At 42.5% G+C, this 27,682-nt stretch overlaps 1 protein-coding gene across 1 annotated transcript in view; it reads left to right on the top strand.

Moving 5' to 3' along the window:
- LOC116941285 (synaptic vesicular amine transporter-like) overlaps positions 1–24,301 on the top strand; it is a 33,491-nt gene extending 9,190 nt beyond the window's left edge. The window contains exons 5-16 of the mRNA XM_032952171.2: positions 3,097–3,180; positions 4,808–4,900; positions 5,451–5,540; positions 6,553–6,596; positions 9,735–9,795; positions 11,089–11,184; positions 12,691–12,769; positions 14,674–14,725; positions 14,861–14,924; positions 15,600–15,719; positions 17,974–18,107; positions 21,359–24,301. Of these exons, the coding sequence (XP_032808062.2) occupies positions 3,097–3,180; positions 4,808–4,900; positions 5,451–5,540; positions 6,553–6,596; positions 9,735–9,795; positions 11,089–11,184; positions 12,691–12,769; positions 14,674–14,725; positions 14,861–14,924; positions 15,600–15,719; positions 17,974–18,107; positions 21,359–21,493 (1,052 nt within the window). The 3' untranslated portion in view covers positions 21,494–24,301. The remainder of the gene's footprint in view (positions 1–3,096; positions 3,181–4,807; positions 4,901–5,450; positions 5,541–6,552; positions 6,597–9,734; positions 9,796–11,088; positions 11,185–12,690; positions 12,770–14,673; positions 14,726–14,860; positions 14,925–15,599; positions 15,720–17,973; positions 18,108–21,358) is intronic.
- Positions 24,302–27,682: the final 3,381 nt, after the last annotated feature.

Here is a 27,682-nt window from a genome sequence, read left to right on the forward strand (position 1 = left end):
GAGAGAACAAGAGGGGGCCGAGGATGGAACCCCTTTTGTTATCTTAACACTGTTTGACCTCCAACCATCTGTGAATACAGTTTGGGTGCGAGAAAAGAGGTAATTTTTGTAACCATTGTACTGTGTTTTCGGAAAAACCGAGGCAACTTAGTTTACTAAGCAGAGTGTTGTGGTCTACTGTATCAAAAGCGTTGGACAGGTCAAGAAAAAGACAGGCACAGTACTGCTTATTATCAAGGCTACTGTAAATTTGATTCAGAGAGTCTAATGCAGCAGATGTGGTGCTGTATTTTTTTCGGAACCCAGATTGATTTAGATGTAGTAGACTGTTGGTGGACAGGAAACTGCTAATTTGTTAATTCAATAATTTTTCTAAAATTTCCATCAATGGGGACAAAATTGAGATAGGTCGGTAGTTATTTGGATCATCTTTAGGGCCCCCTTTGTGAAGTGGACGGACATAGGAATGTTTCCATTCTAGAGGAACTGATGCTTCTTTGATGGACAGGTTGAAAATATGGGCTATAGGTTTGTATATTAGGTGACCAACAGTTAGTAGAGCAAAGACGGGAAAACTATCTGCTCCGGTAGAGGAGGACCCTTTGAAGTAGGACAGTTGTTTCAGAACATTACTTTCGTGGATTGGCTGGAAACTAAATTCGTTTAATGTTTGGACAGGGGTGTCGGAATTTGCATGAGCAGGGGTGACTCCCAATACATTATCAAAAAGATTACCAGCTTCAGAAAAATGAAGGTTAAAATTGTCAACAATTTTTTGGGGATCTGAAAAATATTCCCCATTTCGGTTAAGCTCAACGGGCAGATTGTCTGTTTTGGATGCCTTTTCGATACATTTGATTGTTTTCCAAAAAATCCTGGCATTTCCATGTGATTCCAGGAGAGTGGAGGAAAAGTAGGCATTTTTTGCATGCCGTATTTTTTTTACGCATCTATTCCTTAAAATCCTGTATTCTAGCCAGTCATTTACCATATTACTTTTCTGAGCACATGCCCAAGCCTTGTCCCTAGTTTTCATGAGCTTTGAAATCAAAGGATCATACCATGGTGGGCGGTTGCCTTTAGATTTAAATCTAACCAACGGAGCATGTTTGTTAAGAATTTGGAGAAACGTGTACCTGAAAGTCTCCCAAGCCGTAGTCAGGTTTGGGATATCACAGACCTTCTCAATATCCGAGTAAAGCACATCATTAGTAAATGCCTGAGTGCTGAAGTGCCTCAAAGAGTGCTTCTCAACAATTTTAGGGGGGCTTTGGGTTTGTCTGATGATCTCACCCCAAAAATAAAGGAGTGATCACTAAGGTTATTACCCAGAACACCAGTCAGTGCGAAATTGTGAGGGGCATTTATCAATAGGACGTCAAGCAGAGTTGACTGTCCAGGATTTTTTAGGTTTGGTCTTGTGGGGACATTTGTTAATTTAAACAGGTTAAATTCATCTGTAAAATTTGTGGCCACGGCCGGCGGGTTTAGCCAATTCCAATTTAGATCACCCACTAAAACTATTTCACCTTTAGGGAGGCCCCCAAAAAGCTCTCTCAGTGCCGATGCAGCTTCAACATCCTTCCCACTAGGCGGTCTATAGCAGCACACTACCAATATCTGTTGATTATTTGGGAGAGTTATTCTGAGAGCCAAACCTTCAAAGCAACATTTGATAAACAAGGAGTGAGCTGGTGAACAATTTCACCTCCTTTAGATCTTCGGTCAAGCCGAAAAAGGTTGTAGTTGTCAATGGTATCTGAAAGTCATTGACGGCAGAAGTGAGAAATGTTTCTGTTAGGCAAAAAATGTCCGGGTCAAGATTTGCCACTTCTAGTTTTAGTTGACATAATTTAATCACAAGCCCTCTGATGTTGACATGTAGAACACCAACACCTTTCCTGCCAGAAAAATCTACAGAATTATGCGAGTTATTTTCATTTGGGCCAGGATGAAGCTCAATACCACCCAGAAATAAGAAAAGTAGAATTAATGGTTTGCACAAGTATTTTCTGTGAAAGGATGAAGAGCGGCGAACCTTGGACGAATAGCAGCAGCTCGCAGATAGTGTTATTTTTAAGAGCAAAATGAAGTTTGGAAGGAGTGCTGGGGAAGTAATGGGACAAAGATAGGGTTTGAAAGGATACAATGATGGAGTGTAGAAGTGTCTAAGAGCTGTTTCATTTGCAGGTGTAGTGGCAAATCGAGCAACAAGTATGGACGCAAAGTAACGAGGGTAGCTGTTTGTAGAGTTGAGTGTGGCACTAGATATGGCCGGGAGGGACAGCAGTATGATACACAGCAGGATAATTGCCATCTTTAAAATATCCGGGGTATACACAGATTAACACACAAGCAGAATAGAAAAATATATATACTTGTAGGCCGAGCGCGAGAAAAACGTCTTGCCGCACTCGTCACACATGCACGGCTTCTCGCCCATGTGCTAGGGTTGAAACAGCCCCCCACCCCACCCCCCCTCCTCAAGACAGGGACAGCAAATTCTTGGCTGTTTTGGGCTCGGCTGAAAACGCGTGCACCGCCTCCTTTCCCCGCCGCAGGATGGTGCTCGAGCCAGCTCTCCCTGAGCTCAGCCCACGACTGGAATGCCGTTTCTTGTCACCCATGGAAACCTGGACTCGAATCCAGGCAGCCACTGCCTGTTATTAAACTGGGTTCTCAAGAGTAGGGAATCGATGGGTTCAGTCTGGTCACTAAATGACTGAACAACATGAACAAAAAAAACCTCACTTGACATTTGGCTCCGTACTTCATTTGGCTAAATTCCACCTCCGAGAATTAACCACGTTGCTTTGACTCCCTTGCAATGAGCATTACTTTTAGTGGCAGGCCGGGTGTGAAGGTGCTGCTCCCTATTATGTGGACCCGTGGTCACTTAAAGAGATCGCTCCTGCAAGCCGTTCTCTTACACATGTCGTTGCACTTCACCGCGCGAGATTCAAGTGCAAACTGTGTCCCATGACGTGAAACCGAAAGCACAGTCGGAATAAGACAGCAAAACGAAAATGCACCGTGACAATTGTGGCCTGATTCACCTCTGATTGTTGTTTGTGCCGCTTCACCCCGGGCGTGCAGTGTTCGCGTTCGCTCAGAGCTACCCGCTGTTGTTCCTGGCTCGAGCTCTGCAAGGCATCGGATCCTCCTGCTCCTCCGTGGCCGGTGAGATTCTACGATTTTTGGAAGTTGGAGATGAGCTCAACTGATGGAAAATTGAGAGATTCCGGTGACCCAAAAAAAAAACTACCCCCAAAGAATTAGCTGAGGTTGCTGCTGGGTTTGTACAACCCAGCGGCCCAACCATGGCTAACATCAGTGAACAGTAATATTTTAATGGATCCTGGGCACCTTTCACAAACTCACACTAAATACTGTGGTGAAGAAGTATGGTGTAATTACCCTCACGACCGGACAGCATGGAGAGGTTGCGTGGTAGGATAGTTGGCATGGGTCCTGGTGGAAGGAATGTAATGGGACCCACTTTACAATTTTTGACTCTCCGTAACCCAGCGCCTCGGCCCCTCTAACTCATGGCCCTGGTGCAGCTGCACCACCTGCACACTCCCCACCAATACCATTGGGATTCCTCCATCCAACAGTGGATTGATAAAGGAGCATAAATTGTCTTCTATTATTATTATTATTAAGTAGATAAGTGAAAACCATGATGCGTGGGCAGGTCTGGATATAGTTGTATGTGTCTCTGGGATATTATAGTTTTGGCGGGCCCCTCTTGCATATTCGATTCAATGCCTTGACTGTTTCACCACCACTTATGCCCAAAGCCAAAGACTTCATTGTTATTCGAGTTACTCTTTGGTTCTTTCGGTAAAAGTCACGTAGAAAGAAAATAAAAATAAATAGCATACGACGTTTCGATTGCAACACAAGCAATCATCATCAGGTACAAATGACAGAGAAAACAAACCTGGTAAACTTAGAAATATAATGCAATGCAATAGAGAGAGTCGGCTAACATAACAGCCAACACCCTACCTGGTTGATTGATGTTAGCCGACTCTCTGCGCTGTATTGCATTATATTTCTAAGTTTACTAGATTTGTTTTCTCTTTCATTTGTACCCGATGATGATTGCTTGTGTTGCAATCGAAACGTCGTATGCTATTTATTTATTTTTTATTTCTACGTGACTTTACCGAAAGAACCATAGAGTAATTCCTGTAGTCACGAAAGCTCCAAATCAAGTTTGTTATTCTAGTTGTTTAAATGTGATGTACGAATTGTAAAGCTAAAGCAAAATAAAATTTAACAACACCATTTTAAATTTAGCCCATAGCTGGTTGTAAATTTGTGGCTTTAATTATTACATTACACTTTAGGATGTATCACCGTGCCACACTATTGCATTTCAACAATTTAGAACGTAGGGTGCATATACTTTTTTGGAAGCCTCTCAAAATTCGAGGCCCTGTGTTGCAGCCCCTAATGTCCCTAAAGCCCCCGTGCCAATGCGACCCTGTGTTTGAGTACCACCGCGTGTGAGAGAGGGGGCATTTGTGAGGAGCGCCGGGCAGCTAAAACACAGCAAATTAGCGCAGTAGCGGGCACGGCTGGTGCATCCGCCAGTCATCTTAGTTCGGCAACCCATGGCACCTGGGTCTGTCCGGTGACCTGCCAGCGGGCGTTCGACACTTCACGCGGTCTTCAAGTGAACATAGCCTGGCACAAGCGCCGTGGTGACATGACTGTCACTTAGTGGCGAATGGCTGTTGTTGTTAATGTTGTTATTTGTGTTGGGATCGACTCTTTGACCTGCTCGTTCTGCCAGGAATGGGCATGCTGGCCAGCCTGTACCCGGATGACGAGGAGAGAGGCAATGCGATGGGTGTGGCGCTGGGAGGTCTCGCTATGGGAGTTCTGGGTAAGATCAAAGCCCTTTGGATTCAGCATTCACAGGCCAAATGCCGGCCAAATGCCGTCCATTCATTGCAATGCAAGGAATCCCTATTAATGAATGGCTAATGTGCAGTCATCAGCACCATCCCAGGTTAATAAGTATTGGTAGTGCTGTACTGTAGATCGATAGATAGACCAAAAGATGAATGTTGATATTTCTAGATTTGTTTTGCTATTTATTTTTTATTAAATTTTACAACATTTTTTCACAAAAGTGGTTCCCCATCAGGAAGAAAATTGCAAGAATCCGGTTTCCTCGCACGTGACGACTGCTAAATAACAGAATCAACCAAACATTCCGGTGCAGCGGGACCCTGCTGAAAAAAAAAAGTCTTGAAACTGAGTGAAGCTTTCCTAGACTAAGTGAATGTGTTATTTAATACGTTTCTATGTACTACTTGAGCCATTCACCGCTTTGACATCATTTATGCCATGTCAAGCGCTGGTATCTCTGTGTATGTATGCTGTACGTGCTGCGTTGGTTCAACTTAATTAACATGGTCACCGTGTTGCAGTGGGACCACCGTTTGGCAGCATCATGTACGACTTTGTGGGAAAGCCTGCCCCGTTCTTGGTGCTTGCTGGCCTGGCCCTCTTTGATGGAGGCAAGCAAACCTCTCCGCACTCACACGAATGCCCCATGCCACTTCGCGGAGTCACTGCACCCAACAGATATTTTGCCGCTAGACATATAATGACTCGCCCAAGTTTACCTGCGATTCGTGATTCATGGCTGGGATTTGATTCAATAATCAATTTCATTGTGCTCCAATGTTGTACACTTTCCAACTGAAGTTGAAAGTGTCGGTGTATTAGCTTTCTCTATCTGTCCATCTGTCCATCAGACCATCCATCTCCCCTATCTGTGCCGTGGAGTCACGATAACTCTCATACAGAAAACGTTACGTATATAAGGGCTTATTATGAAGTTGTGTTGCTATTGAGGACTCTATAGATTGTCCAAAGTTTTGCCAAAACTCAGGGGAAGAACCTCATCACGAATGCCATTAGCATCGTGGCCCATTGCGATGATGGCACGTGACCACGGCTGATGATGTTGACGGGCTTCTTGCTCCTATCCCGGGGTCACCTTGCACAGAGATGCACTGGGGACTCGGGTAGAAAATCCAGGCAAGGAAGGCTTACCTCCAGGGGTTCTAGGCCCCTCAAATGCGTTTATATTTAAAATAAATACGTTTTAAACGAGAAGACATCACGTGCCATGCATCCCTTCCGATGACATAATGATGTCAGTAATTTTACGCAGTGGTCAGAATGTGTGACTTGCAATCAGAAGGTTTTGAGTTAAAAGTTATGTCACGGGTGAAAGTGGCTCTCTGAAATCGCTAAAGCGAGTAGTGCTATGTGTGAAGCCAAGAGCTGTTTGTTCTATCGATTAACTTGACCCCACCATGCTAATTTGGAATTTCTGCCACTTGCTCAGGGCTCTGAAAACGATATTGCACTGCCTCACTCATCTGAGCACTAAGCTGTTTTGTTTTAAGCCAAAGTGCCATTATAAGCATAGCTTGCATGCAATGTGGCTGAATGGCATCCGATTTAACAAATGCATTAATGGAAAAATGTTTCCAGGTTATAATTGTTGGTTTTTTACAGCATTACAGATGTTGGTGTTGCAACCAAGCAAGTCGGAGCCAGAGGTTTTGTATAAAGTTTTACAAACATTCGTTTGAGAGATACGCATGGGGTGGGACGCGTCCGAGAGGATGTCGCCATGGATATGAGCAATGAGATGGGTCCGTGTGCAGGTGGTCGATGTTTTTGTTGCATTGCAGAATCATTAAAGATGTTGGTGGCTCGGGGGGGTGCTTAAATCCAGCAGTGAATGAATCATTTCAGTTTTCATTTTTTTAGGATTTACCCTGTGAGCCATTTGGCTCTTGATTTGGGTTCAACCGCAGCAAACAATAAAATTACAAGATACACCTAAAATGTATTGTACACAAATATAAACATCACATACGTAAACAATCAAATCCTACAGAAAAAGCACAACCCGTCCATGCTGCGTATAAAAAGTGCAAAAAATTGTATTTCGATGTTTGATCCCAATAGCAATCATAATACAATACAGATCGAAATTTTAAGTTTAAATTTATACTAAATAAAAAATCGGGCCAAAGCAAGCCCCTCTAAAACTAACTAAAACAATGCCATATAAACAACGTAACAGTTTTCCCAACACATGTGATTACAAGTTTACAATAGCGACACACACAACACACATCACTAAACCTAGCGTCCTTCGCTAGCTACATAAGTCAATCCATAACAGCCGGATTAACAAGAGCAGTAGCAGCACACTATAATCAAAATACATAGTAAGTTCATACGTCGGTAATCTATAGCTATGGCTGATGATGATGACGATGCCCAAGTGTGTCCTGCAACATTCTCACTTATAATTCCCCCTGTTGACCGGTGCCCTTTAATAACATGTATATTTGTTAAGCCCACAAGAGAAGTCTTAACAAATGTATGATGCAAAATGTGCTTCTAACTTACATAATCGAATTAGAATGCTGTACTCATGTTGTGTTTTATGTTTTAATGATTACGCCATGCTTAATTTATTTTTGTAATAATATTGCTTTTAATTTTTTGCATTCCATACGGAGCAAGTGTTTGTTGTTGTGTGCATGCATACACATTGCTGTAGTATACACATCATTGAGACATCATCGAGATGTGTTCCCAATTGTTTTATTTATTGGAAAAATCTGAAGATGGGGCCTCGATAAGAAATTTGAAAGGACCATATTTTTGGGGGGTTTCAGATTGATCCAAAATCATGGTGTCACGAGGACGTGAGACCACCATCTATAAATTGAAAACGAATTTAAATATTGAAAACGCATTTATTTCGAACTGCCTTTTGTGTTTAGTTTGTTGTCCTTTCCCCATACCTCCAATTATCACGGTTGGCTATATAGGCTGCTAAAGAAGTTTAATAAACATACTTTCCGTCACGTGCATGCTTTTCCTGCCAAAAATACTGTGGCAATGGATGATGTAATTTTTGTTAGCATGAAGGCACGTTCAATTTTCACGTAATGTAAATGAACAGAAAATCTGAAAACCCCCCCAAAAAGGGTTTACAAATTGCCCTTAAAAATCCTCAATGTTTAAGTCTGAAAATCACCCTAATACATTACTATATAACGCGTATGTGTGTTTAAGACTACACCAGCTGTTAGTTGTGCAAATCATTACTGAAACTCACCCTAAAGCATCATCGCATGCTTTCCTTTTTTTTCGAGGAGTAAGGAATGAATGCAAAGTGAGCTAACATTGGGACATTCTTACAAATGCTTCCCAAAGCAATGTGAGATATATGCCTTCGTACTGTAGAGCACAGACAGCAAAATTATATGCACCACGTTTAATGTGAAAATGTGCTGCATTGCCAGATCTGTTAAATTTCAAAATGATTACAATTAAAATGTAATAGAGTCATAAACATGTTTCGAACATGGCAGCATGTGATTATCATTAGGGCTTAAGGCTTTATTGGATTTGAGATTTTTACGACTGAAAATAAAAACGATTTTGAATGAGGTGTAAAATATTTTTTGTGGCATACCTGTTAAAGTGGCTTCAACTATTCAAGAGGTTTTAGCCCATTTCAGCCTGGGTACAACCATGATTTATAGTGTACATGGTGAACTAGAATTGCTGGAGTCTAATCAGCATCTTTTTAAAAATTAATACTCTTTGTATATTGTAGGCAAATGATAGATGGTTGCAGCTCGAGACATATGGATGCTCAGCTCTGTGAGGTTAGCATGACTAAAATAGGATCTATTCCGGAAACTGAACCATATTATTGCGTGAAGTAAAAGCAGTTAAGACAATTCAATAGCTTTATAATTGCAAAATGGCCATAGTTTTTATTTGATTTTGCTATTTTTAGCAGAGAAAATATCCTGTATTGTATTATAATAATTCCATCTTGCTCAAATTCCCGAATATGAAAAATGTTTGGAAGGCAAATGGTGAATTAATTAACGACACAATAAAGTAATGAACAAAACAATTACAATGTATCACGTTGAAATTTGAACCATTAAAAAGTAATGCTTTTACCTGCTTAAAATGAAATGTAATGGAATTGGCAATCACTTGATTTTAACATATTTCCATATGTAATTCAATCTTGATATATGCCATTCATAGATAGGTACTTGTAAAAATTACCTGTATCATCAATCCGGCAAAGGGGGTAAGCAGATATTTGTGTGTATGTCTTGAGGAGTCAGAATCTTGATTTAGACTGGAGGAATCCGATGAGCTATGATGGTCTTTTTACAGATGTCCAGAGTGTGGGGGTGACAGGAGTTGCGGAGAGAGCAGTGGTTGCAGTGGTTAGCATATGTTGTTTGGCAACGAGGTGGCGAGATGTTATCTCCCTCGCCTGGTATACAGGATGTCGTGGGTTCAATCCTGACCCTTACACCTATACATTTGAGGTCTGCATGATCTCCCCGTGGGTGCTAACCCAACCCGGCCTCCCTCGGGTTCGATTCCCGGCCATTGATAACGTGATGACAGTTTTAAATAAGATCAGAATATGTGCTGGGTATCGCCAAGGTTGACTCAGCCTTAATGGAGTGATTGGTGTGGTCTGTAAACATCAACTCGGTAGGCAAAGGCGTTCGGGAGTGGTGCTGGCCACGTCACGCTCCGTGCTGGCTTTAACAGGTGCTCACTAACAGGACACTTTATATTGTTGCCAAATGGGGGATGCTTGCCCTTAGACGGTGTGTGTTCCCTTTCAGAGCCAAACAGGAACGCCTCTGCTCACTCTGCTCCGAGACCCGTACATACTCATCACAGCAGGTCAGTGCTGCACCATTTCCCATAGTTAATTGCAGACAGCACCGTGCAGATTGTGCGTGGGGGTTTACCCTCGCTGCACGCGTACAGAATTCGCACGATCATACATTTTTAGGTTCACATTGAAAGCGGATAAAATCGTGAAATAATGTTTTATTGATTTATGAAAACTGGAGGGTATTGGATTATAAATAATTTCAATGATACTATACATAGGGATTCCGGTCAAATTCAACTGGGATTTCTGAATCATGGTAGGTTGTTGTTGTTGTTGTTTTTAACAATATTTTCGAAATATTCAACAAAAGCAGGTGCAAAATTCACATAATCGGCTATTGTTATATTTTTGTGTATTAGGGTTATAATTTAAGGCAGTGTGTATTTCCGATTTATATTGTCTATGACAATAGGAAGTTTCTCTTTTCATAAATAATCACTGCATAACATTTTTATTCTCCCATTACTCCTCCACCGTGGCTACTTTCATGAAAAAATAATAATTACAAAAAATATTGGTAACTGACCAAAATGTTTAGTTACCATTAAACCACCCGTGGCTCACAATGGGAAGGCGATTTGAGTCTATGATAGAATATATGGAAAGATTAAAAGACACGGCAATGAGAAGGATAGAGAATGGGAATTAAGAAGAAAGGATGGAAAAGGAATGGAAAAATGGGACGGTGGTAGAGGGACGGAGGGGGGGGGGGGGGAGAAGCAGCGACCCGGCTAAATTATCGGTGATGAGAGGATGATGAGAGGGGAGGGAAGAGAGCGAGAGAGAAGGAAGGAGCGAGCAGAAGTAAGCCGCATGGCACATCTTCTGTTTTCACAGAGGGCGGGGAGAAGGGAGGGGTTTAGGATGGGGTGGCTGGTTTAGATGGGTGTCGTTTATTCGTATATTTAAACAATTGCATTGAACTAAAATGGGCTGAGGGTCAATCAAACAATGGTTTTCTGCACTGCAGCCACCCTTGCCAAATGCCTGCCTCGTGCCTGCTCTGTGTGAGAGAGAATCGATATAATGTAATAATAAATTGATATGTTGTTTATATCTGGATTGCCACATGTACTTCTTGACGCACATGCAAAACATCACGGTCGCGAGAATGATGTCCCAATGCTTTATTATCCTGCAATGGATATCGTTGTCAAACCAGGGTGCAAATTAAAGCCCTTGCCAGGGACAGTGCTGGATCACAGGAATGCACCACCATCACCATCATGAAAAAGTGCATTAAGACTCGGTGAGACTTTTATTGATGTGTGTGTGTTTTGTTGTGTGCCTTGATGCAGGATCTATCTGCATTGCTAACATGGGCATCGCGATGCTGGAACCCGCCCTTCCCATATGGATGATGGAAACCATGTGCTCACCTAAGTGGCAGCTGGGTGCGTTTTTTTTTATTAAGCACCGAACCACATTCAAATGTCATCTCTCATCGTCCGTCTGTGATTACGGCCTTCGTGCAGCGCTTATGTCCTCGTCATGAGCACCGTTGGGCCTAGGATAAGATCGTAAGGACGGCACGTGCTCAATAAAGCATGTGGGAAGCCTAACGCGTCATACGCCACAGGTCAAATAGGGAGAACGTGGGTTCCTATCCGTTACGTGGCCGAACAAAGCAAATCCCAGCGAGGTAGGAGATTCTGGCGGTGACAGATGTATTGCTTCAATGAGTGTGAGCCAGCTTAAAGGCGACACGATATTCCAACCCACCATCAGTCGGTCATCATTCATGAGTAGTGTATGGCAATGTGTGGGCAATGATGAGTCTCTTGAAATATAATAGCATGTTTAACTCCTAACATTGAGTTTTGATTTATATCCCACTTTCACATGTACAGTGCGCATGATGTACGCACTACAGGGCATATTCATCAGGAATTAGGCATGCAATTACGTAAAACTGTATTTCGCCATACATGTTCAGTTTGCCTCCACTGAATATTATCTCCTTGGCATGCGGATCAGACACACGGACAGTGACGCATCGATGGAAGGGATGATAGCCGATGGATGGGACTGGCGCCAGAATGGCATCTAAAGGACAACACACGGCAGAGAGGACGACAACCATATGGAGATGGAGCGATTAGATCAGCTCGTTTGTGAAAATGGGTTGGATTGTGCCATTGTGGCATCAAGTTGTTATATCGCCCTGGCATTCATCCAGCAGTGGATAGATCATTGCGGATGATAACGATGATGATGATGATGATGAATGCTCAATTGCCTTAAAGTCTCATTCTGTAATAATTGTACATTTAAATCATTGGTGAATTATTTTTCCACTGTGGTACAGAGCAGGTGGAGCAGGCTGTGTTAGCAGCGATGTTATGTTAGCAGCTGCATTCAAAATAGGGCAGTTGTAAGGGATGGCCGATCCTCGCTGTTGTCGATGCCGCAGTTTCCCTTTAACCTGCAATCTCCTGGAGTTGCTCTGGAAACCAAAAGACAGGATAATGAAAACAATTGTGATATTAAAAAAAACAATGCATACGGCACTATGTATATTTCCTGACACTGCACATACATAACACGGTTGGATATATACAGTGCTAAAGAAATACAACATACTTACAACACTAAATCCTGACTATTTTATACTTTACACTTTTTTCTTTATGAAGTCTAATTTTATTTGCTCATAATTATTCGTCTTGAAGCGTGGTACTGCTTTGTAAGCATATAGTTGTTATTGATTCGTAAACATGCTGATGATTTTTTTTCCTCCCCAAAATAACAGTTAAAATGTTCAGTGTTGATTCGTGTTGTTATTCTAATTGTCTTGATTCATTTTTGAGAGACTATCCGTTGCATTTCTTTATTCAACGACAGTATGTTGCTATCATATTTTGTACATGTCTGTTTTTGTGTGTGTGTGTGTTTTACAGGAGTTGCTTTCATTCCAGCCAGCATCTCTTACTGGATAGGCACCAACATATTTGGACCTTTGGCTCACAAAATGGGAAGGTAAGGCATTAAAATAATGTGTAAATTTGCCCTGCCTGTGACAAAATCACCTGGAATAATCATAATTATTTTAATAATTTCAACATGCAGTAGGGAGAGTCATTGAGGAAGTGTCTGAAACAAGATTTCATTTTTTAACAAACTTCACTTCGCATGGCACACCACAGTAAGCCAAATAACTCCACACGTATGTACGTATGTTTGTTTGTTGAGCTTCTTTAGCACCGTATATAGCCAACCGTGCTAATCGGAGGTACTAATTGGAGGTTATTGACACCTTCGTCACTGTGGCATTAAAAGGAAAAATATATAAAAGGTGACGTTTTGGGAAATGCCCCTTCTTCATTACGCCATAAATAGAGAGACCCGAGACTCAAACAGGGCCCGAGATGACACGTTGCACCATGGGGCCTTGATAAAAATTACATTGAATAATTGTTTCCTGATTAACAGTTTATTTTTTATTTTCATAGATATTGAGTAACAGTCATAACCTGTAATAATAATAAAAAATGTATGACGACATGAATTCATTTGTATTAAAAGTAAAATTATAACATTTGCTGGCATATTGCAGTTTGGGAAAAACTGTTGCATTCTGGTCTCGAATAATGTACACAACACAGAAATATAATAATTCGTGTCATTCACTTTAGAGACACGAATGCGAAGTAAGTTATATTAATTATGGTCATGCTTAGATGTTATGATGATTGCTAAACAGTCAAATGAGGATAGAGGCCTTGTGTGTTCGTGCGTGTGTGAACGTGTGAGCGTGTATCCCATTGCTATGTAAACAAACGCACTTAATTTGAATCGACGCTCTCTGTCTCAGTGTGAAAAATGTAAGAGAGGGCAAAGTAAGGCAACAGAAGACTTCACGTACATGTAAGACAGAATGAGGTTCCATAAGATATAAAGCTAGACATTTAACCATGTAGCTTCCCTCCCGCCCAGGATCACAGAGTAAATTGTTACATAACAGAATGAAAATTCTGCAATTGTGTCATACCAGCTCACATTGTCATCTGAACGGATGCCCCCGAATGAGGCACACCTTGAAAAGGTCACCAACTTTCGTGGCCCCAACTAATTAACTGTCAGACCTTCCTGTGCCGTTCAATTCCAAACATAACAACACTTTATCGACCAATGTAATCCTTAAGCTGGCGTGGTCAATTTCTCAGCCCCGTGGCTATCTCTTTATGCTGCAACAAACCCCGGTGGGTCACATCTCTCGTAAAATTCTTAACGATTTGTGTGCTTCACAGCTGTCTCCGATGCGGTCTCTATGCTATACCCGCGCGTTTGCCTGCCATGTTTATTCAGGAACCGAAGCGAGCAGCTCATTTCGGTTCCTGAAGCAAGCGCACAGCGTGTGGAGCGAAACGTCGGACGTGATGACGAGCAACACTGCGGCGCGATGTCGAAAATCCATTTGGAGAGCTGAACTCTATAGCGCTACAAATTGTGCTTTTCTGTTGGTGTTTGAACATCTTAACACAACTGTTTTATTGCCAGAAAGGGTCAAAACCTATTCTTATATTTTGATTTACTGGCATGAAAGGTCCCATGATGTAGCTGCTCACCCCGAGCTCTCAATGCCCTAATAGTGGCATTGTCTTTGTGCTGTTCGCCTTTTGGCGTCTTCTGGTCTAACACCGTTTGAGACTAGGCTCTAAAGAAAGCTGTCTCTGGTGTGGACCAGACAGTTTCAAAGACAATGCACACACTCTCAGAGCATGTTTTTGTGTTTGCACGTTCACCACAAGTATGAAGTGTGGTTAATGCAGACAGGATTCCTGGCAAAAGGTTTCTGTTTGGTGTTTTAACATCTTAACACAAACTGTTTTATTGCCAGAAAGGGTGAAATCTATGCGGTAAAACTTGTGCTTTGTTTGCAGGTGGCTGTGTGCACTGATCGGAATGGTCGTAGTAGGAATCTCCATAATCTGTGTAAGTCGTTACCATTTTTTTTTTGTTTGATTCAGCGTTCGTACGTCGAGTTAGTCCAGAGTAAGCGAAGCCTGTTTCTTTAATTGCGTTCGACTTTTCTGCTGCCACTCTGTGTTTCTCTCGCACTCTCGTCAGGTCCCGCTGGCCAAAACTATTTACGGACTGATTGTGCCAAATTTCGGTGTTGGCTTTGCAATCGGTAAGCTTTTTTTGAATACAGGAGATCAACAAATGTTTAATGCTGATGATCATACTAATAATAACACAGGCACATCAACAACGATAATAACAGCAATGACTAGCGTGACAAAAATATCAGTAAATTGTATGATTAATTCCAAACTGAATATAGCTGGAGCCGCAGGTTTATCTTCATTATGGTCATGCTTAGATGTTATCATGATAATCATGGTGAAGATGATAATGATGATGATGATAAGGATGGTGAAAATGATGAACACAATGATAATGACTTAAAGCTTTCGTGACTGCAGGAATTAATACTCTTTTTGGTCTTTCGGTAAAGTCACGTAGATAGAAAAATAAAATAAAAAAATCACGACGTTTTGATCGCAACACGAGCAATCGTCTTCAGGTGAAAAATACAGCAGGCGGACTGCTGAGGCAGGAAGAATTATTATTATAAGTCCGCCTGCTGTATTTAAATTATTTCTTCCTGCCTCACCAGTCCGCCTGCTGTATTTTTTCACCTGAAGACGATTGCTCGTGTTGCGATAGAAACGTCGCGATTTATTATTTTATTATTTTTCGATCTACGTAACTTTACCACCAGACCCAAAGAGTACAATGATAATGGTGAGAGTTACAGCAGTTGTATTGGTGCTGATCCTTAATTGTGGCTCGCGTGGTCCAGGGATGGTGGACTCCTCCATGATGCCACTCATGGGTTACCTGGTGGACCTGCGTCACGTGTCTGTGTACGGCAGCGTCTATGCCATTGCCGATGTCGCATTCTGCATGGGCTTTGCACTGGGTATGACTCAGGGATGCTCTCCCACTCTCTTAACCTCAGCCATGCAAACATAACCCTTGTCATATTCACTCACCGCCTCGGAAAGCACACCTCACCACAGCATAGATTGGTTTATTGGACTTTTCCCAATATTTTTTCTCTGATCGTGCCATCGGCGTACAATGCATTCAAAACATTGTTATGTTCAAGGTAACATGAATGCACGTAAAAAGGTGGCACTTCGAAAAGGTCACCATCGCCAAAACACAGAGCGATTGTGGCCACGTAACCCAAGCTATGGACCATCGAGTAAACTACTGCAGTCTGTGCATCTTCAGTAGGGGAGTAATAACAAAACTACACGAACCCTCTCCCTGAAGTCCTATCGTGGCTAGCAGACCTCGACGTTGGCATTTAGCTCCCGCACATATTGCCATCTTACCCGTTCAACAGAATAGCATGTCTTGATGGATGTATTTCATAGTATAGATAACTCACGAGTCAAATGTAAATTGTACAGCAATCATCATTGAGGCACTTCCCTGTGTGTGAGCTGAACGTGCGCCGGTGGATAATCGTGGCATGCCCCTCTTTTTTTTTCGTGGCACTGGGATTAGCCTTTATATTGTAGCGAGTGCCACACCACGAAAGCAAAACGTATGACAGGCGGGTGCACTCACACGTGCCCTGAGAGGTTAAACAATCCCTCGGTAAGCCGTGACAAGAGCAATCTATTTCAATAAATTAAAACTGCGACTCATCGTATCTGCCGCACCGATGGAATGACGCATAGACGCTGATGGTTATTGCTGCACACGATTATTTCCGCCACTACAGAGTCTATGCGATATTAATTGGAACTCTACGCTGTTGCTTGAGAATCACATTATTGGCAAATGCAACATGACCCATTGATACTTGAGCCCCGGCACTGTCACCAGATTTACCACTTCCGGAATTCACACATACATATTCCCGCTGCCGTGTCAACGCATGATAGCCAACCGTCACACAGCAGAACATCTGTTACACGGCTGACCTGTCTTAATGTCATTGGGAACTAACTTGATGTCACCACAAACACCCTTTAGGTATTCGCCCGTAGATCTGTCATTCATTTGGTGGCACATCCGCATTGGGATGTGGTGTTTGCACTCAGGATTGAGACGCAAGGGGCATGCTGTGCTTCTTTACGAATATACCTCTCATCTTCAGCCTTGATTGAGGCCTTGCCGCCCGTCGACGCAACATTACATCTACCACCTGCACACCAGCTGATTTCATTGCTCCAACTCCGTATTGGACATCCTCTCCGGCGTGTCTCCTCCTTTAGATGCCGCTCAGATGTTACGTATTTAGATTTCCGCTCAGCTGTTATTCTCTATCTCCTCCGACTGGCCGCCATCCCGAGTGATGTGTCCTGCCCAAGGCACCTTCATCCACATTGATAGCCTCATTCTCTCTCTAGGTGTAATTTCAAGCATGCATTTTTCTCCACGCTTCATTGCAAACTTTTCAGCTTTTAATTCCATTTGCATAGTCATTGTCCACGTTTCTTAGCTCATAGACCTTTGCAAAATACACATTGAGTATACGCGTACATACTGTAGGTACTTGTCCTTGCACGTGATTCAGTGTGTGCGCTGCTATTTGTGTGTGCACGTGGGTCGAATGGCATGCTGGTTTGTTTGCTTGTCACCTCAATTCTTGGCTACGAACTAACGCCAGGTTGCAATTGGAATCTGAGCCTGGCTTGAGCATCACCTAGATTGACTCAACTTAAAATGCTTTACTTTTTTTTAAGACCTCTTCACGTCTTAAATTGGATAGACAAAGTTGGCCCAGGCATGCTGTCACCCAACATTACACCGTCAGGTGCCCTACCAGCCTTGACAGGGCCCAACAGTCTGGCAGGCTATCATTGACCGCTGTCGGCTTTATAGTCACGCTCCATGAGAAGTAATTTACTTGGTTCACTGATGATGGGAAATATCTTTCATTGTTCAGGGTTCAGCGTGAGACTAAAGCCATGTTGAGCTTTAGGCTAATCCAGTCATTTGAGTGAAACCAATGAACTTGTCGTCCATAATTTTCGGGGGACAACACTTGAACATTTTAGTTTTTATATATGGTTTTAAGTTATAATCATACGATTAAATGTTATCTGTGCCAAAATCCACCTTTCTGTGGTTTCTACAACAGTATGATGATGATGCATATTAGTCACTCAGCCATTACCATGCCCCGACAAGATTCGTGTCTGCGATGTTTCCAGGTCCTTCTGCTGGCGGGGCGATCGCTCGCACCATCGGCTTCCCCTGGCTGATGACCATCATCGGGATAATCGACATCCTCTTTGCTCCGCTGTGCTACTTCCTACGTAGCCCCCCCGGCCGCGAGGAGAAGATGGTACGTTCCAAACGGCTCCCCCGTGCACCACTCGAATTGAGCGGTTAGCCAACATTTATCCAAGAACATCAATACCGCCATTTACTCAACACCAAAAACGTCAATAGGCATTTGACCGCAGCATGAATCAGACTTTTAAAGTGTGAAATTTCAAGCTGCCCCTTTTTTGTCGAGTCCTCTATCTCCAATCGGAATTATGCAGCGTTGATGTATACCCTGCCACGTTGGATGTCATCAATGAAAGCAGATAGTCCTACACGTGACACTGTTTTACAGTTATAATATGTAGGCTACGTCCGTTGGGTGCTTAGCTCCAGCATATGGTATTATAGAAATTCCCTCGGCGCAATCGTCTGGTATACAGGAGGTCGTGGCTTTGATCCCGACCCTGATTCCTGCTGTATATTTGGAGTTTGCGTGTCTCTCTCCCCATGATCGCGCTGAATGTTTCTCTGGATCCTCCGTTTTTTTCGTTCCACATTTATAAACAACAGCACGCGTTTAGAGTATTTGGCTGCGAATAATTTCCACAAGATAAGCCACTTCGTTGACCTATCATTTGTGACCAGGTCGCTTGCGAAAAATATCTATATAACTCAGTGCGCCTTACCTGATAAAATATAACAGTTTTATAAAATATAACAGTTTTAGTTGAGATAGTTACATTTATTAATACAATCCTATAAATTCATTATAAAAAAAAACATTGAAAAAATAATGCTAAAACAGTTTTCGTGACTGAAAAAATACCCCAAGCTGATATGCTGCCGAACTGCTATTTAAAAAGAAACAAAGGTCTCCGATTGGTAGAAAGAGGCCTCCACGGTGATTGGTCAGGAGGCAGACTTTTACAGGGATTGGTGGAATAAGGTGTGGACGAGATCGATCGGAAAACAGAGAGAGAGTATCCGTTAGAGGTGAAGGGCAGGGATTGGCTAAGGGAAAAACAAGGAGGAGAAGGTTCTAGAAAGGGGGCTGAGGAATATCGAAGGAATAAAAAAGGGGAGAGCACGAGGAGTGGTGACGTTCGGAGGAAGTTACAAGCTGGAAGACGAAGCACGAAGCCTAGGGTCCCTTATTGTGGCTGTGTCCAAATGAAGTGGCGCTTACTACATCGTCGTCAGAGTCGTTACCCATTTCATAGTCTTACTATTATGGGTGTGTGTTTTGTGTCAATAACGCGAACCACAAGTTGAGCGGGTGAGCTCATTGTTTCACAACAAAACTTAATTTTACATTTTGACTTAAAACTTTCGTGACTGCAGGAATTCATATTCTTTGGCTCTTTCGGTAAAGTCACATCGATAGAAAAATAATAATAATAATAAACAAAGTGACTAAAAATAATAAAAAATAAAATACCAAATTAAAACAAAAAACCACGACGTTTCGATCGCAACACAAGCGGTCGTCATCAGGAAAAGGGGAGTTAACCTCTAAAGGCAAACTGTTTATAAACATTTTATTTTATTTGTATTCACTTTATTTATTTATAAATTTTCTATCTACTTGACTTTACCGAAAGAACCCATGAAATATTAATTTCAAATGTCCTCCGGTTGTAAACCTCTGGATATGCCATGCGATGTTGGCTTCTTTAGGGCCTCTTGATCCAGTTGTGTTGAATTGGACAAAGTTATTCTCAACGCATCATGCAGACTCTTAGAGGAATATTCCCACCGATTGGCTTTTGTTTTAATATTATACAGGGTTTTTTTTTATGGGTTCCGTCAAATCCACAACCGACTAAGGGGCAATGTACGGCGAACAGCAGCGGGCGGTGCAGCATACTGGACAGTCATTCTGCACTTCGCTCGCACGTCTATGCCTCCCCCCCCCCCCCGCCATCATCAACCCACACTGGCCAGCACCGTGATGGATGTCAAATAGTCCCCATGATCTGTACGGCATGGGCAGGTCCTCAGCAGTGAAATGAGAAAGGGCCGTAAATGCGCGTGATCTTGTTCAACTGCCCATAATATAGGTGTTGTTGGGTTAAATCGTGTAAATATAAATGTGTCGTGAATCCCACTGCCACCCGACACAGCCAATTAGTAAGGTTTGTCACGTAAACAAAACGTGCCAGTTAGTTACTAGTTCAGCATACCGGTGTGTTGGAGAGTATACCCACAACAGTTACATGTTCAACTAAGTACCATGCTGTCGTTTCATACTGGAAAGTGCACTTTTACAATATCAACTTGTTTGTTTTCTGCCCTTCCGATTAGCAAGGTTGGCTACGTACGGCGCGAAAGAAGTTCAACATACGTACATACATTTAGACCAAGCCAGAGTCTCTAAGTGCATCAGGGCCTTAATAATGTATGCTCACAATCGTTTGTTCGTGTGTCAGCGTCATAATGACCCACTTGGGCATCGATGTCACCTCATAAAGTGACTGTCGCAAGGGCCACTTTAGCCAACGCACGTGACAGGAGGTCATTGAAGGCATGCGACTCAATTGAGGCATGGGAACCACCGCCACCGCCATCACCATATCTCACCTCGTATTGATATGGAGGTGACCCCACAACAGCCTGGGACTCGCAGGCTTCTAGACCTCCGTGCCATGCTCCCAAGTCCCCTTAATTATTTCATAGTGACAAATAGTCTCTCGTGGTCATAAGATCTGCAACCAGTCCTCCAGGCCTCCTGTAATTCCACGCAGGTCCAAGCAGTACCTGCCAGCTCGTGCCAGATGAATGACAGCCCTCTCCAATCCCCCGGCCCTTCCCCAGTGAGTGTTCAGCCAATTCCATTTGGACAGCCGTGGCAATTGCGCATTGCTGCTGGAGGTTTTCGGATGTTGGGTTGGGGTCGGGAGGGAGGAAGGGAGGCTTGGTGGAGATCAGCCCCCAGGCTCCACCAAATGATATTTGATTTATTGTGCATCTCTGTGTGCTCGCACGCAGAGCGGTGGCACGTGTGCCTAGCGCACTATGCTGCGAATTGGGTGACCTTAATTAAATTCCTGGCCACGGCCTTACATCAATCTGAATCTGTCGCGGACCTCGCACAGGCTGATTCGAACTTAAATGTGTGCGTTCTGTGCAAATATCAGCACCGGGGAGACAAAGGCGGCCAGGAAATGGTACCGGCCACACCATCGTCTTCGCACGTGTCATGCCGGCCTTGATAGGAGGTTGCTAACAGCACTCTGCCGCAACAATATACAGTACGCATCTGCGGTGAGATGTTGGTCTACCGTGTTTATACTTTTTAACGCGTGTGTTTGTGCGTATTGCGTGCAGTCCATCCTGATGAATGAAGAGTGCCCGGTGCGCACGCGCATGTACACGTCCCATGGGAGCGTGAGAAGCACGGTGGACGGGGCACAGCCCGCTGGGGATGACGCCGGGGAGGAAGAGGAGGAGAGTGAGGAGTGAACTCGTTGAGTCCAAACGGTGCACACGTTGTGCATTACTTCACCGACGCATTCATTGGATCGAACCGGTTTTACACGGCAGGGTAGGAGGATTTCACAAAATTACACCGAAAATTGTACCTCCAATTGGCACGGTTGGCTACGTACGGTGTGAAAGAAGTTCAGCAGACATACATTGCCGTGTTTCCCCCCCTCCCCCCATCGAAAGTTGTTTGCACTTCCTATGCTGCGTTTAAACTTTCTATGATATTTTTTTTTTACAAATTGTCTTTAAAACTCTTTAACAAATGCACTATAAGTCACAAAATTTGTAAAGCTATCAATGGAATGCCAACGAAAAGGACAATCAATTGAAGTGTAAGAAGTTACGGGGATACCCAGACATAGCCACGTTTGGCATATATTTTAGCATCGTATCTCTTAAGAGTTTGGAAGTAAAAGTGGCTGCTTAGATCCACTGTGAATCAGCCAGCCATGATGAAGTTACAACAATCTCAACACGTTCGTCATTAACACTGCCTTATCAGAAAAAGTATACAAGAGGTGACGTTTCAGAGCCTTCTTCAGAGCACATGATTAAATTAAGTTCGCAAGTGCTCGTGTGAAACGATGGTCTCACCCCGTTCACCAATAACTGCACACAATAATAATAATAACACGACATGTTACTTTGGAGTTAATTTGGGAAAAAAATAGCTCTGAGAATTATTAAAAACAGAAATTGTTTGGCCTGTCGTAAGGTAAACAATGTAATGACAGTGTATTGCAAAAATGTGACCCCTGCCGTATAAGGAGGTAAAGCCCACTTGAAGGATACTTTGGGGAAAAAATCATCTCCGCACCCATTCCCTGACACACGGGATGCTCTGCTGTGCAAGCTTGCCGAACGGATTCTGTGTCTCATGACATGACTCCGACAGCATAATTAGATTAAATTAGCAAAACTAAAAAAGAATTTGAATTAAAATTATTGCCCCTTTATTGGTATTGTTTTCGATTATTTTCCATAAACGTGCATCTGTTTGACCATGCTTGGCAAAACCTTCAGCGTTAAATACATTACATCTATGAGCAGACCTCTGCAGTTGAGTGTGCATACCAAAACAATGCTGTATACTATTCATAAGAAGCGCGTATGTGTTTTTTGTGCAACTGTATATTGGTGCTGCGTAGGTTCGTGCGATTGTGCTGCGTGCCTCTCCGATGCGTGTTCAGTTTGTGCCGCGTGTTGTTTGGCAAAGATGTCCGACGTTTGAGCTTCATGCGCTGCGATATTGTACGTCCAAGATTTCGCTCGCTTTCGCGGCAAATGAGATCGGCAGCAAACGCCGTTCACGAAGAAGCTGCCAGCAAGCGGAGCATGATGTTGGACATCATGTCGAATTGCACGCGGTGAAATTTGAAAACACATCTTGAAAAATGTGATTGGCATAAACCATCATTGGGGTTAAAATGCAACCGAAGATTAATCAGCAGCTGGGACAGATAAATGGGTTACTGCATGGAAGGTAATGCGCATTAAGCTCCCGTTTTCATGGGAACTGCTGCTTCTAAATTTCCCTTCGCTTGTGCAGAAGGAAATTAAAATGACCCATGCGCCAGATACGTTGCTACACGTTCAACTGCGGGAGATTTTATCTCATCGGCCCTATTGGTACGGCGATGTGAGCATACGCTGAACGCGACCCATGGGCACAGGAGGCATGCTCAGAGAATATGGCATTATATAAAAACATAAACTTGATTCTCAAAATGCGAGTGGTTACTTTTTTGTTTTTTATATATATAAATAAAATGTATTTAAAATATATCGCCAGTGTTTAAAATCCATTCGTCTTTATCTGTTCTTATCGATGTTTAAATGTCATGTCGGCCTGTAGCACCGCAATTTCCTTTCAAATTGTTTACCGGCATTGACCCAAAGATTCAAAATTTCAACAACAACAAAACTCTACATTGTAGATAGCGACTTCGCTTCACATTATTCGGCACGTGTGCACTGTTTTTCGTCATGCAATCGATTGCATAATGCTATATTTAATTACTGCAATTTTTTAAAAAGACACATGCAGCGAACAAAAATGTTAGCCCCGTGGTTCTGGAAAGAAACGTTAATCATTTTGATGCCATTAGTATTGTAATTTGGTTGTCCTATAGACATGTCTTCTGTGTGCAATTTCACGTAAAGTCTGTAATGCATAAAGCATTGAATGTTGTGCCTTGTAAATCTACAAAAGAAATGTAATCAAAGACAATGTGGAACATACCATACACACTGCTTGGTTTACGATAAAACATCCATCCCAAAGCTTTGCGTCCACTGAAGACAAATCGACTTGAATCGTATTGCAATGTATTTCAATTGAACGGCTTTTAATGTTTTATAAACAATATGTCACGTTTAACCTGTAACCAGAAGTTGTAAATGAATGGGATGGGTGGGGGAGAAAGTGAATGAGTGCGGAATTAATGTCTGGCTCTACTTGGAAAATTATATTGCATGGAAGAAGTTTAATTTGGTAAACTTTGCTTTTTTCTAGAAATATATCTCGAACATTTCAAATAATTACGTGTTTAATGGAAGCTAAATTTTGATGAAAACAGGAAGGTTTTTCTTCTTTGGTTCTTTCGGTAAAGTCACGTAGAATGAGAATAAAATAATAAATTATTTAAAATGGTCAAAAATGCAAATTAAACGAGAAGCAAAGTCTTTGAAAAGTCACAAAACACAGCAGTCACGTTTTAACGTCGTCATTGTAAACATTTAAGGGCCGCACATTTTAATTAAACTGTCAAGCTGTTGCAAAAACGTGTTCCATTCCTCGTGAATCGCGAACCCCCAGAAGACAAGAAGGCAACAATCGTAAGGGTTCAGCCCTGTTTGTCAATCCTCTGTTGGTCGACGGCCTCCCCACGCTACGTCAGTCATGGGAGTTGTTTTTGTGTTTTTTTTTTGGTCACCACGCTCATGAGCGCGACTTCGCGAAGAGAGGGGGGAGGGGACCGACTTAAGACATCGCTTGCCACTAATATAAACCAGGGCCAGGGATCGAACCTTCCGACCCAGTATAAGAGTTTAGCACGTGGGCTTTCTCGACCAATGTTATCCGTAGTAAATTTGTCTGTCCGCCTGATGATGCCAGTTGTAATTGCTGGCGAAACGTCGTACTCGAATTGTAAATGTTGTGGGTTTACTCTCCAACACACAACCGGTGTGCTGAACTAATAACGAATTGGCCACGTTCTGTTTACGTGACAAACCTTACTAATGGGCTGTGTCGGGTGGTGGCGGGTTTAACGACACATTTATATTGACGCGACCTAACCCCCCCCCCCCAAAAAAAAAAACCTCAGCACAGTGCACAAATCACGGCGCCACTGCTGGGCGCGGTTGGCTATGTACGGCGCGAAAGAAGTTCAACAAGCATACACACAGGGGTCACGAGTTCTGAACGAGGTCATTGAGACCCGGGCTGAGGTTCTTCATCCACCCGTTCCTCTGTCCGACCGGCACCAAAGAAAGAAGCAAAGCGCGACGTTGCCCACCGTAGCTAGGCTTTGTTGGTATGCGAAGTCACGTTTCCTGATTCATTAAACAAACGCAGTTCGGTGAGGATGACCTGAAAATGTGACCTTCCACCTGGAGCTGCCTCTGCGCTATGAGCCCCGGTTCACGTGTTCATGAATTGGCAGACACACATTGCCTTAACCGTTCAGTTGACCCTTCGTTGATGACGGACGCAATTGGTCACTTTTTTTTTTACATAGATTCATATCCAGCAACATGTGAATAGGACCGCACGTGTGATGCATATGTACACGACACGTTCGTTTATTTTTATTTTGTTTATGACGCTGGTGGTCATGCGTGGTCGGAGCATTGTAGACGACGTGGTACTTGTTTTCACATCCAGCACATTTTCATTCATGTTCATTGCAGGTATTGATCGGATTATGAATTTGGAAGAACATCATTCTGTTCATTTGGAGATGTGAAAAGCTGGACCGTTGACAGGTCTTGAGAGCAGGGGGCAATCAATGATAATGAAGTGTTTGTGATGCAGATTTCAGATCTCTTAACCTGTAGCTTAAAGAAAAACATGTGGCTTGATTTAAATATGAAAGAACACAATCTACACATCAATGAAGGAGGTGGGCAGGCTTGAAACGCTGGATTGGATTTCAGAACGTTGATAACTGGAGTTAGATTGAAGGCAGGTAATTCACCTTGATATGACAATCAATGTTCCATATACAGTAATTACAATATTTCTGGACTGCAGGGACTGCTTAAAATTATTGAATCAATTAAACGTCAGTATTGCAAGCTAAATTTAATGTGAGCAAATTTTTCACAAATGCTTCTTATATATCTGGAGCAATGCCAATGGACAAAGCTGAAATTATGATAAATATCCGCTTGGCCAGAGGAAACAAATAGGACACAGTTTTAATTTAATATTCATCTCGGTGCTAATCACTTTGGCCCTATACTATATTTTCCACATTAAACGAAGTTCTGGGAAGACACTTCAAATATTTAAATTTAAACACAAGGGGAAATGCATGTTGTGTTGTGGAGAATTTGATACAACGTTAAATAAAATTATGATCACGTGGGAAAATACAGTGAGGGAAGAAAGTATTTGATCCCCTGCTGATTTTGTACGCTTGCCCACTGACAAAGAAATGATCAGTCTATCATTTTAATGGTAGGTTTATTTGAACAGTGAGAGACAGAATAACAACAAGATCATCCAGAAAAACGCATGTCAAAAATGTTATAACTTGATTTGCATTTTAATGAGGGAAATGAGTATTTGACTCCCTCTCAATCAGAAAGATTTCTGGATCCCAGGTGTCTTTTATACAGGTAACGAGCTAAGATTAGGAGCACACTCTTAAAGGGAGTGCTCCTAATCAGCTTGTTACCTGTGTAAAAGACACCTGTCCACAGAAGCAATCAATAAATCAGATTCCAAACTCTCCACCATGGCCAAGACCAAAGAGCTCTCCAAGGATGTCAGGGACAAGATTGTAGACCTACAAAGGCTGGAATGGGCAACATGACCATTGCCAAGCAGCTTGGTGAGAAGGTGACAACAGTTGGTGCGATTATTCGCAAATGGAAGAAACACAAAAGAACTGTCAATCTCCCTCGGCCTGGGGCTCCATGCAAGATCTCACCTCGTGGAGTTGCAATGATCATAAGAACGGTGAGGAATCAGCCAAGAACTACACGGGAGGATCTTGTCAATGATCTCAAGGCAGCTGGGACCATAGTCACCAAGAAAACAATTGGTAACACACTACGCCGCTATGAGCCCCGGTTCACGTGTTCATGAATTGGCAGACACACATTGCCTTAACCGTTCAGTTGACCCTTCGTTGATGACGGACGCAATTGGTCACTTTTTTTTTTACATAGATTCATATCCAGCAACATGTGAATAGGACCGCACGTGTGATGCATATGTACACGACACGTTCGTTTATTTTTATTTTGTTTATGACGCTGGTGGTCATGCGTGGTCGGAGCATTGTAGACGACGTGGTACTTGTTTTCACATCCAGCACATTTTCATTCATGTTCATTGCAGGTATTGATCGGATTATGAATTTGGAAGAACATCATTCTGTTCATTTGGAGATGTGAAAAGCTGGACCGTTGACAGGTCTTGAGAGCAGGGGGCAATCAATGATAATGAAGTGTTTGTGATGCAGATTTCAGATCTCTTAACCTGTAGCTTAAAGAAAAACATGTGGCTTGATTTAAATATGAAAGAACACAATCTACACATCAATGAAGGAGGTGGGCAGGCTTAAACGCTGGATTGGATTTCAGAACGTTGATAACTGGAGTTAGATTGAAGGCAGGTAATTCACCTTGATATGACAATCAATGTTCCATATACAGTAATTACAATATTTCTGGACTGCAGGGACTGCTTAAAATTATTGAATCAATTAAACGTCAGTATTGCAAGCTAAATTTAATGTGAGCAAATTTTTCACAAATGCTTCTTATATATCTGGAGCAATGCCAATGGACAAAGCTGAAATTATGATAAATATCCGCTTGGCCAGAGGAAACAAACAGGACACAGTTTTAATTTAATATTCATCTCGGTGCTAATCACTTTGGCCCTATACTATATTTTCCACATTAAACGAAGTTCTGGGAAGACAC

This window comes from Petromyzon marinus, chromosome 11, assembly GCF_048934315.1.
Source record: "Petromyzon marinus isolate PM22_M1 ecotype Great Lakes invasive population chromosome 11, UKy_Petmar_22M1.pri1.0, whole genome shotgun sequence".
Taxonomy (NCBI): Eukaryota; Metazoa; Chordata; class Hyperoartia; order Petromyzontiformes; family Petromyzontidae; genus Petromyzon; species Petromyzon marinus.